The sequence below is a fragment of the Trypanosoma rangeli genome (genome assembly GCF_003719475.1).
Source record: "Trypanosoma rangeli strain AM80 chromosome Unknown Tra_15.4_contig_00060, whole genome shotgun sequence".
In the NCBI taxonomy this organism is placed as follows: domain Eukaryota; phylum Euglenozoa; class Kinetoplastea; order Trypanosomatida; family Trypanosomatidae; genus Trypanosoma; species Trypanosoma rangeli.
In genome coordinates, this window is record NW_021705804.1 from 16,720 (window position 1) to 27,893 (window position 11,174).

The window sequence follows — 11,174 nt, forward strand, 5'->3', positions numbered from 1 at the left end:
CGTGGTGTGACTTCCGTGGGTTACCACAGGCAGGGTGCGTCTCCCGTTGTGCCACCCCTCCGCGACGCTGCTTCCTGGTGTATGGATGAGTGTGTGTTGGCCTCCACCGCGGATGCTGTGATGGGGTGAGTCTTGTGCACGCCGGCGTTTCTCCCGCCAACCGTCGTTCCCCTCCCACGCACCCCCGTCCTCTCTCTCTCTGTGTGTGTGTGTGTGTGTGTGTGTGTGTGTGGGTGATTGTCGCTGGGCACTTCTTCTTGCTTGCCGCTGCCTCCACGCGGGGGCTGCAACAATCTCTACCTTCACCTTACGGAGGAGGGGGGCGTGACGGAGCAACGCAGGCGAAGCAAAAAGAAAAAAAAAAGGCGCCGCAGAATCATCAACACGCACCCAGCTGCACAGAACAAAAGGTGGCACCACGCCAATTATTACGGGAGTGCACCCGCATATGGGTGCAACAGTGGCATGGAAGACATCTCAGCACCAATGTATTTTTTTTTTCCTCTGAGGCGCAGATATATAATATAATATATGTGCGCCTCGGCGTCCTTAACCCCCGTTTGCTTTGCCTCCTTTGGCCATTACTTGGAGGAGTTCGGCTGCCACAGCCACAGGCTTTTTGTCCCCCCTCCCCACTCCAGCGTGGCCACGTCCAACACGGCCCTTCTGACGCGGAACTCACTTCTCACCTACCCTCACCCCAATCCCAGACAACTCAACCTCCCTCACCCCCAAACACACACACACACACAACCAACGCAAAGCGCAACATATGGGCTTCCCCTTTCTTCTTTTTTGCTTCAGTAATGCTCTCGTAAGTGCCTCTCCGTTTTATGGCAACGTGAAACGTGCAGTGTAGGAGTTCTTTTTGTTGTTGTTGTTTGCTTGCTACTATTGTCGTCACTATGGGCCCTTTCACTTCTTTCGTTTCATTGCCTTCAAGGTGAGTTAACTGGGTACGTGTGCTTGTTCCTGCACGGAGAGTACATTCGATAAATTACATCGCATCCTGTGCAAACGCAGACAAACTACTCCAGGCACAGAAAGCATCGGGGGAAGACGCAAACCACAGTTGTCTCATCCCCTGCGTGTGATGGTAGATCTGTGCGCAGGCGTTCCAAGACGTGATCCATGGCACTTTTTCATCGTTTTGTACGTTTCTTTGAAAAAAAAAAATATATAGTTATATGGTTTGCTTTCGTTTTGATTACAAATCCGTCACAAAACTTTTCTAGACGTCAATTATCTCTTTTCGTCTTCCCAAGACAATTTACTCCCGAAATTCCGCAGGGAGTTCACCAATTGTGGGGTACGACATCTGTGTGCCCTTCCGCTGGACACTAATCGCAGCGCAAACATTCGCCCGTCGACAAGCCTCTGAAAGCGTCTTGCCCCTCGACATGTAGTACACCATCGACCCAACAAAGGAATCGCCAGCGCCGGTGGTGTCCACGGCCTTCACACGAATTCCAGGTACATGCACCGGCTTCAGACCCCTCTCGCAAATGACATAACCCCGTGCACCAAGGGTGATAACGACGTCCCGCACGCCAAGCGCCTGCAGAGCCCTGGAGGCCTTTGCGGCGGAAGCCTCATTGGTTATCTCCAGCCCAGTGATCATTGCAGCCTCCACCTCATTGGGGCAGAAAAGTGAGACATGCTGCAAGAAAGGCGTAATAATCTTCACCTCCGCCGGTGAGGGGGCCGGGGCGGAGTTGAAAACCGTGTAGATGCCACGTTTGTGTGCCTCGCGCAGCACATCAAGAGTCGTTTCTAAGGGAATTTCATTCTGGCAGATGAGGAAGCGGCAACTCCTTGAAAGAAATCGATTATAATTGTCTGATTGGTGACGTAGGAAAGAAACCGTCATTGCGTGGGTCGCGTTGGGGTTAATCACAATTTCGTTATTTGACGTTTTGGAGTCCACAAAAATCATCGCCAGCCCTGTCGCGTCACCCTGCTTCTGGTACACGTTTGTGGTGTCCACCCCGTTCCTCTTGAAGTTCGCAATGTAGTCGCTACCGTCGCCGTCAGAGCCCACAACACTCACCATCGCCACGCGCGCACCAAGCCTACCGGCGGCCACGGCTTGATTGGCGCCTTTGCCACCAAATCCCTTCTGGAAGCTCCGGGACTTGAAGGTTTCCCCAAGCTTCGGAAGGCGATCAACGTAGGCGATGTAATCCAGGAAGCAGGAGCCCACAACCACAACCGTGGGACCGTTGCTCTCTTCATGCGAGCTGAGTACACGAACACGATTCATCTTTTTTTTTTTGGCGGATGCTGTTCTTATTGTTCCTATGAAGGCACAGCGCTCATAGGTGTTGGAGTTGTGGGCGGCGAGAGCAAGGAATGGGCAGGAGCGAAAAACCAGGAAGGCAGCAGCAACAACAGCAAAAAATAATAATAATAACGATACTAACATGGGACAGTATTTGTCGATGCATACACAAACTCCCTCTGCAGGGCCCACGCAAGGCGCGCACGTGAGAAACAAAAAGTGGTGGTGTTGAATGAGGCGGCCACAATGACGTCCCTGGTGCAACCACGTGCGAGAACCGCCTTACACAATAACCAGGGCGGTGAGAAGGCTCATCATCCATTATTCAAAGGAAACGCATCCGACGAAGGAAAATAAGAAATAGTACGGACATCGTAAAGACGGGATGAGAAAATAGAAATGTAAAGGCAGCCAAAATCAGGGTGCCAAGCACAATTCCCCACGCGGCAATAATCATCATGGCTACGAGTGGGTGCCTTCCGTGTGTCCGCACACCAAAAAGAGTTTGCCCAAAGTCGTTCGTGGCACCAGGCGGGTTCACAGTGAAAGAGGAGTTTCCGTAGTGAAACCTGCCATCTCGGCTGCTCCCCGCCTTGGTACTGTAATACTCCTCCACCCGTTGGTTGATACTGGCGTTCGGCTGCTCACTACTCACCGTGCGCACTTTGAATGTTGTTCCACGCGGGTCGTGAAATTCACGCTCCTCCATGCGATTGCCGTGGGCGTCGACGTAGATGCGGGTCGATCCACCGCGGAAAAAAGGCCGAAACGCCTGTTCCTTTTCACTGAATTCCGACGAGGTGCGGCTCTGACGACCCCCTAGACTGCCACGCCTCATCTCCTCTTCAAGGTCCCGAAATATCTGATCCACCCTCATACCGCCAAACAAGTCGCGAAAGAGACGATCCGCCTCTTCTTTCGACATGTGGTGATAGCCTTCTGCGGGGCCTTGTTGCGAATACCCGGGAGAGAACCCGCCTCGCGAGCCACTGCCTGAAAAGGAAGAAGAAGAAGTGGAGGAGGTGCTGCGACGCATCAAGTCGTACTCCCTTCGACGCTCTTTGTTTCCAACCACGTGGTATGCCTCGGAAATGCTTTTAAACATCTCCTCCGCCGCTGGATCGCTGTTGCGATCGGGGTGGTACTGAAAGGCAAGCTTTTTGTACGACGCCTTGATTTCGTCCGCCGAGGCGTCCGGCTTCACCCCAAGGAGCGTGTAGTAATCTGTCGCCCCAGTGCCACTCTGCCACCGTCTCGCGTACGTCATGGCACCTGCCAAGGCAGGATAAACGCCACTGTTAATTCGCGCCTGTGACGCGAAACGAAGCCACAGACCCTGCCGTTGTTCCACAGCCCGCAGGCACGGTTGATAGAAACCCCCAGCACCCATAGATGTATAGTACGCCCGGGCCCCGTAAACCCTGCCCGATGCAGTAAGAACGCGATACAACCCTGTCATTGGTAGGTATGTTCCGATCCACTGTTGTCCACGAAAGTACAGAGAAGCAGCATGACAGAGAGAAAAATTTATACATATATTTATGCAGAAAGCGAGAGACAGAGTGTTAGGAAGCCATCCATACAATACTGAGAAGTGTGCAAAGGAACCCCATCAGAGAGGCATAACTAGATACACCGACGCACATAGATGTGAGGAACAAAACGGAACAGAACAAAAAAAAACACGAGGCACCTATACGCCAAGAATACGCATATATATATATATATATATATATTGGTTCACCTCCTCCACACCTCACCGTATGTCTTCTATGGGCACCGTGCACCTGTAACTAGACGGCATTGATGTTATGCTCACAACTTCAACTCCACTTCCTTAAAGAGTTCCATGCATGCAGCACGCACTTCCTCTGAGCGCTGCTTCTGCCGCTTCAGCATGTCCTCCTTTCGCGCTGCCGCTCGAATGGAGACTTCTTGCACCATGCTTCCAAGAGCCTTTTGCTCCTTGTCAATGCAATCCATGGAGCTCATGGCTTTTTGTCGCCACATTTCAACACCTGCAGCCAACTCGTCTATCATGTGGAGTAGCCGGTCAATTTGCCTCTCCATTTCCGGCTGCTCACTCGCGAGGACCGACCGAACTTTCTGCAGCGTCGCATCAACGTCGCTACGCACGCGCTGCACGAGCGCCGTGTTGAGCTCATCCACCTTCGCCCGCCGCTTTACCCGGCTCTCCTCCCACAGAGCATCGAGTTGTTCCTCCAGCGACTGCATCGACGCCCAAACGCAAGCGGAGGAAGGGGCGAATGCAGGAAAAAACTTGGGATCAAAAGGAAAGAGAGAAAGAACGAGGCGGGGCGGGGAAGGTCGAAGAGAAACCGCAAAAAGATATATATATAAACGTCAATGAGAAGGAAGAAAAACAACCAAAAGTACACTGCTCAGAGGGCAGCGCCCCGCAGTCCACATCACCACTTTCACATCCCACGTGGCAGGCGCGCCGAAGCTCCGCACAAATTCAACAAAAATAAATAAATAAAAAAAAACAGCAAGCAACAAAAACAAAAAAAAAGGTGGATGCGTGGGTAGGTGGGGGAGAGAGAGAGAGGACAATGCAAATAGTTTTCGTGATAAAAGAGAGACACCACACCTGCAACGGAGTGCGTGAATTTTCCGCACACATCCCACCCTTGGAGTGGCGCCTACATGTTATCCATAACTCAAGATATTGACATGTCAAGAGACATTTGGGCGCAATGCGGCACATGAAACAAGGGATAAACAAGAGCGGATAACAACCGCAGAAATAAACTACCTAAAACATCTCCTGCAAGTGAAGCAGAGCACTAGGGGTCCGAACTATGATAAGACGATCCGTAAAATGTTTTCACCGTTTGAAACGGACCGGACTCACCTAACACACCTTCTCTGACCACCCCGTGCGAGGAAAGTCCGGACAGTAGCTGGTCCGAGCACGGGAACTCGGAAAGCACTTTACCCATAACCTGTGAGACAAACATTTTCTCCCTCTCGTGGGCGTTACTTTGCCCCCACAACGTTGATTGAAGAAATCCCTCATTTGCAGGGGCCGAACGAAAAGCAGAGGAAAAACAAGCAGAGCCCCTTATTTGATCAGGATGATTCTGCACATTCATCTGCTCATGCAAGTTTTTCACCAAACGGTTCAGAGCTGCGGTGGAATGCAAGCCCGACTCCGTCGTTTTACACACTTCCTCTGCCGCCTGCATCCGTTTTGCCGACCAGCCTGCGTAAATGGCGGAAAAACTTGCAATGGACTTGGCACCCTTTTCATCGAGGCAGGACTCTAGTGCAGCATCGTCGCTGCTGCCGGCACACAACAGTCCAAAAGCAGATCCTCTTGACACTGAACCCAGGCCGTCCACAGTCACAGTCTCGTTGAAAACCCCATTTACGAGTTCCACGATGCTTCCATCAAATAACACGCCAAGGAGAATAACCGGCATAAATAAGGTGTGCGCCAAATCTGCAAGAATCACAGTAGCCCGGCTTTTCAGAAAAGTCCGCGTTAGCGCCGTGTAAAATCGTTCCCCAGACCGCATCCACTCATCCTCCCAGTAGTGTAAATTTACAATGAGCTGGCTTAGATCCACCGTGTAGTTATACTCCCGCTGCACAGGAATTTTATCCGTGAAGACAGTAAAGAGCACGAGCGCAATGGAAAGCCACCAAACAAATGAGATTCCCCCAATAGTACCTGAAATGAAGAGGGGTGCATTCATGAATGATATTAACAACGTGACAAAGACAACCATCGAGGCCATTCTACGGATGAAGCGCCCAACATTAGTATATGGCTGTAGCTGTAAGACCATACCCACCGCTATCTTTCTCCCCGCTGATAATCGAGCCGATAGAAAATGTGGAACCTCGTTGTACAGGCGAAAGTTCCACTGTGCGTGATTACTCCAATCCATTTCCATGTAATTCCCCCAATCCGAACGCATGATGGCAGCATTTTTGATAAGTACACGCAGCAGCGAAAGCGTCACCACAAAAGGATACAGTAAAACGTAACAGACAAGACACTTAATAACTTGCCACCGAACCAGTGATACCTGATTTTTCTCATCCTTAAGTGTGTTGAATTCATCAAACATTCCACAAATAATAATCTTGAGAAGATCATTATCCACATACTTTAATGTGCCCTTCTCAAGGACGCCGTGCTCATGAAGCGCTATAAAATAGTTGTCATACACCATCAGCGCCTGAACTGCACGAAGACTGTCAAACTCCTTGTGTGCCACAATACCAAAGTCGCGATCTTTTTGTATCCGCTCACAAACGAGATCCAAAAAGCTTCCCCAGCTCAGGTCTCCTACAAATTGAAGGCCACCAGTGAGGCCAATTTCTTCGTGTCCCTCGACGCGTGCACACATGCTTCGCCACCTATGCAGCAGACGATGCACGGGTGTGATGTAGCCGCAGTCAACAAGGCCACGTAGCATGCCGTAGAGCTCGCTCTGAAGCCTACACGTCTCCACAAACCTTAATAATTCGTAGACAGCAGCCACAGATGAAGACAGTAGCAAGATTAATGCCAGCACCATGTGATTCGTACCAAAAATCGTCGGCCGCCGCACGCCGTGCACTAGCGTCACGTGACCGCAGCTCACCTCATCGCAGTTAAGCGCAGTAGGCCAATCAAACATTAGTGCGAGAAAAAAAACCACACAAAACAAAACAAGACTATTGAGGAAGTCCACTAAGGAGGCCAAACAGCAGTTCCATGGCCCTCTGTGGTACCAGAGTTGATACAGACATGTCATGAAGAGGTGAATATCCTCAATTCGGCCGCTTCCCTGATACCGCAGCGAGAAGCTAGGTACACGAATGAAACCCATTTCCCCAACGCCTTTTTATGCAACTTTGGGTGTGCCTATGTGTGGAATCTTGTTTGTTGTTGGTAGTTGCCCCCCCCCCCTCCCACCACCACCTGTTTTTTTTTTTGCTTTGCTAATGGCTTCTCGCCGCGTAGTCAACGGGCAACGACCGACACGAAGCGGCCCCCACCCCCCGTTCCTCTTTCTTACCTTCTCAACCGTATGTGTGTGTGCGTGTGTTTGTATTTCTCTACTCTTCCTTTCTTCTTGCACCGTCCATCACAAACGCACACAGACACATGAAAAAAAAAAGAAAAGGAAGAGTTATTGGTCCATCAACAGCTCGGATGCAGGCATTAAAAGCAGACGATAACGTGGGAGGGCAAAACGAGAAGCGTCGCCGCTACTTCGCACCGGCATCATCGATGATACGGCAACTCTCAACACCATTTAAAAGCTCGCCCACCCCCCATCCCATCGCTCCAGGGCCGTTGTGTTATTGGTCTGCGTGGAGCCATTTATCACTTAGATACTAAATTTCAGTTCGCGCCCCATTCCTGCATTCAATCGCTTCTTTCTTCTCGGTTTTCGTGTTCTTTCCTTGTTCTTCGTTTTTCCGTCCTTCGTTGGTGTACGTGGGGAGTTGGTTCTAGTTACAAACAATTCTATTCCTTGTTGAAGCTACGGCCAAATCGCTCGAGGGCATCACAGAGAGAAGTGAGGGTGCGAATGCTGGGAGCATTCAAGGGTTGCTCAAAAGCAACATCCAGCGGCAGTTCCTCGGGCTGGAGCAGCGACATGTCTACGTTAAAAAGCTCCACCATACGCTTAAAGTCGGCGTTACCCCCGTAACCACCGTTTTTGTAGCGGTATGCGTTTCGGCGAAGAAACTGCTTCACGGCAAGTGAACGGCAGTTTAAGTCCTCTATCATATGCAGCGGCAACAGGGCCCAGAACCATGAATCTTCAAGGCACTCGAGTGCTGCTGTAAAACCCAAGAGGACCTTCGTTTCGGCATCGATGTAGTTGTCTGAGCGCTGCAACTTCAGCGCACGAACGGCGAGGAGGATGAGAAACGGTGCCAGGTAGTCCGTCGCGCAGTAACTGGAGGCGTGCGGGTGCAATGCGATTGCCACAGGGGCGGTACCCAGTGTAAAGCCCTCCAAGACGCTCAGTGCAGCGTCCTGCAACTCGTTCCCGCGGGCGATGAAATCTTGCCCGCGCGCCGTGTGCAGCATTTCAGGTGCAACATAGTCCGCATACGGAGGGTACGCGTTCTCGTGTCGCGCGGACGGTGTACGCAGGCGCTCCAAGAATTCGCAAATAATGTCCTCTGCTGGAGTATCTGGTGAGCAGCCATAAAAGGCAAAAACGCCAAGTAGTTGTTTCCATGTCGCATTCGACGGAATCATGGCGACAACCTCCCCACTTTTTGATCGCTCGTAGCGTGGTTGGGAAACAAAAGGCTCAACAACGCCTGAAAGCAAAGCAACAACACGATCACGGACGCTCGGTTCCGCGTTAATATGGTTCATATCCGCTGTTGTTACAAAACTGCCAAACTGATTTCCATCGCCGCATATGCCCAGCACACGGAAAAGTTCTGTGCTCCCCGCCTCCTTTGCAATGAGGGCAGCATCCCTTAATTTGTGACAAAGCAACTTAACGAGTAGTTTCTGCGTTGAATTTATCCCCACCTCCACCTCCGTCCAGGTATCCATAAAGCTCAACTCATCCCTGAGCCAAGCATTGAGGTTCCTCCTCCGCAGTTGCGTGAGGTAGCGCTTTTCGGCGAGAGCATTACCCTCGGCCTTGTCGGCCTCTGGAAGTCCATAGAGGGCATCAAGAAGGTTCAGCACGGTTTTCGCCTGCCGCGCTGTTGATATCTCCATGGGGGAAAGCCGTTCAGCCCGTACTGCGTCAATGGCGACAACAAGCTCTTGTAACTTCTCCGTTGATAGTGAAACATTACTACTTTCACGGCACAAAATCACAGTAAGTAACGGATACCTGTCTTCCTTATCCGACGTTCCCTCAAGGAAGTGAAGGTATCGGCAGACTGTCCGAAGGACTGAGATGGCGCAGCTCTGCAAGTAATGTTTGCTTGTGGTATGAGCAAAGAAGGGATTCATGAGGGAAACTCTTGCTCCAGGAACCTCCTGCCGCATCTGTTGATCTTCTGTTCCATCACGAAGCCACGCAAAGGTAGGGACGGCGATACGTCCTGAGAGGCACCAGCCACAACGAAAACTTCGCCCCAGGCTCCCCATGGTGCTTTGCGAAACGAGGCTTCCGTTCATTTCGTACAACTTTGACTCCTCCTTTCTTACCACGTACACTGGAACCTGCTTATCTATTTGAAGGCCCCTAAACACTAGTGCACCCTTTCTTTCACGGGGTGGAACCTCATACGTATCAGGAAGATCATAAGGTAGTTTAAAATCCATGGGTGCTTCAGTTTTTTCGCAAACCGTGGGATATGTCAGTGTTCCACGCACTGTCACCTCTCGCGTCCGCCTTGGAAGCGTAGATGACTGATCGCTTCGCGTTGGAAGTTGGACGAGAGAAGCTGGGACCGCCGGCTGCATGCGTAGAGGAGATGGTGTAGGCGTCGCCGGACGCGACCAACCACTCGTTTCAAGCTGAGCGGGTGTATGTACAGCGCCGTTCGAAGAATCCCCATAGGTGGAAATATGCTCAATTTCTGGTACAAACTCGTCATCAGGCTCTACGGTTCTATCCGCAACAACATCGGCATCCACGTTGGTCGTGTAGATCCATCTTCCTGTTTCCGCGTCATACGAGTCGAACACAACGCCATCTCTGCGACAACGTTCACGAAGCTCCTCCGCTGTCGTCGCAACGACGCCGTTTACTGTCACACGCGCCGGTACGTGAACCCCATGCCCGAGCGGAGGGGGTGTAGTAACACCCGGATAAAACTGTACCTCCCCATTTGGGCGAAGGACGACGACTTCAGACACATCGCAGCGAACAAGATTCACAGGTTCAAGAAAGCGTACGGAACACTTCCCATCCCGCCGGTAAATACTGAAATCATGTACATTTTGCAACTGCTGAACAGTGAAGTCCTTTAGGACTTCCAAAGGGGGGTGCAACATATAGTCACTACTCGAGCAAACAGGTACGTGGGACGCAACCACGGGAGTAGTCAGCTCAGTTGTACCCAATAAGGCCTCAGAAGTCGTCGGGGGGACAATACTCTGCTCAGCATCCGGCAGGCCCAAACTTACCTTGGGAGCACTGATCAGATCACATAGGGCAACCTGTGAGAGACCATTGACCGAAAATGAGGCAGACTGTTGCTTAAGGCTGGAACTGGGGTCAGGTGCTGTGGCTCCGATTCTCATTTTCTGCTGGTATCTTGACATTGATGCGGGGAGTATTGCAATAGAGGAACCACTTGCGGCTGAGGGAGCAGCCACCACGGGCTTCTTAGGTTCTTCATCCGGAGCAAAAAGTAATACATTCCCATACGGTTTCTCCGCAAAGTCGGGCAGATTAAGGAAAGGCATGGCGTTGGTAGAAATGTTTGAGCCCGGAGCCGCCGCAATTGCCCCAGCAGACTGACCAAAGCCACCAAAGCCACCTGAAGACGCACCAAAAGATATTCCTCGACCTGCACCTTGACCAAAGCCGCTTGTTTGTTGTCCAAACATGCCAGTGGCACCCGCTTGACCAAAGCCACCGGCGGCACTGGGTTGACCGAATCCCGTCCCAGCAGTCTGGCCAAAGCCAGTTGCAGCTCCCTGAGTTGCTGCCTGACCAAACCCGCCTGCCTGTTGACCAAATCCACCAGCTGCAGCTGCTTGACCAAAACCACCAGCAGTTCCCTGAGTCGCTGCCTGACCAAAACCGCCAGTTGTGGCTGGTTGGCCAAATCCGCCTGTCTGTTGGCCAAATCCGCCTGCCTGTTGACCAAATCCGCCTGTCTGTTGGCCAAACCCACCTGCCTGTTGGCCAAATCCGCCTGCCTGTTGGCCAAATCCGCCTGTCTGTTGGCCAAATCCACCAGCTACAGCTGCTTGACCAAAACCACCAGCAGT

The 11,174-nt window shown here is 51.6% G+C and overlaps 5 protein-coding genes across 5 annotated transcripts, besides 6 other annotated features; all 5 read right to left on the reverse strand.

The window, feature by feature from the left end:
* The first annotated feature begins 200 nt into the window (after window positions 1-200).
* Window positions 201-232: a microsatellite.
* Window positions 233-726: 494 nt separating this feature from the next.
* Window positions 727-752: a microsatellite.
* A 518-nt stretch (window positions 753-1,270) lies between these two features.
* Window positions 1,271-2,263, reverse strand: TraAM80_02578 (ribokinase; the record flags this gene model as incomplete). The annotated part of the gene is made up of 1 exon (XM_029379577.1): window positions 1,271-2,263. One exon carries the CDS (start codon window positions 2,261-2,263, stop codon window positions 1,271-1,273), a length of 993 nt encoding a protein of 330 aa, XP_029240568.1.
* A 343-nt stretch (window positions 2,264-2,606) lies between these two features.
* Window positions 2,607-3,740, reverse strand: TraAM80_02579 (heat shock protein DnaJ; the record flags this gene model as incomplete). The annotated part of the gene is made up of 1 exon (XM_029379578.1): window positions 2,607-3,740. The coding sequence occupies one exon, from the start codon at window positions 3,738-3,740 to the stop codon at window positions 2,607-2,609; it is 1,134 nt and encodes a 377-aa protein (XP_029240569.1).
* A 196-nt stretch (window positions 3,741-3,936) lies between these two features.
* Window positions 3,937-3,966: a microsatellite.
* Window positions 3,967-3,993: 27 nt separating this feature from the next.
* Window positions 3,994-4,017: a microsatellite.
* Window positions 4,018-4,096: 79 nt separating this feature from the next.
* Window positions 4,097-4,516, reverse strand: TraAM80_02580 (uncharacterized protein; the record flags this gene model as incomplete). Its single annotated transcript, XM_029379579.1, has 1 exon — window positions 4,097-4,516. One exon carries the CDS (start codon window positions 4,514-4,516, stop codon window positions 4,097-4,099), a length of 420 nt encoding a protein of 139 aa, XP_029240570.1.
* Window positions 4,517-4,762: 246 nt separating this feature from the next.
* Window positions 4,763-4,814: a sequence feature (A-rich).
* A 274-nt stretch (window positions 4,815-5,088) lies between these two features.
* On the reverse strand, window positions 5,089-7,128 carry TraAM80_02581 (putative proteasome regulatory non-ATPase subunit; the record flags this gene model as incomplete). The annotated part of the gene is made up of 1 exon (XM_029379580.1): window positions 5,089-7,128. One exon carries the CDS (start codon window positions 7,126-7,128, stop codon window positions 5,089-5,091), a length of 2,040 nt encoding a protein of 679 aa, XP_029240571.1.
* Window positions 7,129-7,327: 199 nt separating this feature from the next.
* Window positions 7,328-7,351: a microsatellite.
* A 421-nt stretch (window positions 7,352-7,772) lies between these two features.
* Window positions 7,773-11,174, reverse strand: TraAM80_02582 (putative ATP-dependent RNA helicase; the record flags this gene model as incomplete). Its single annotated transcript, XM_029379581.1, has 1 exon — window positions 7,773-11,174. A coding segment is annotated over one exon (3,402 nt), but the record flags the coding sequence as incomplete, so codon positions are not given.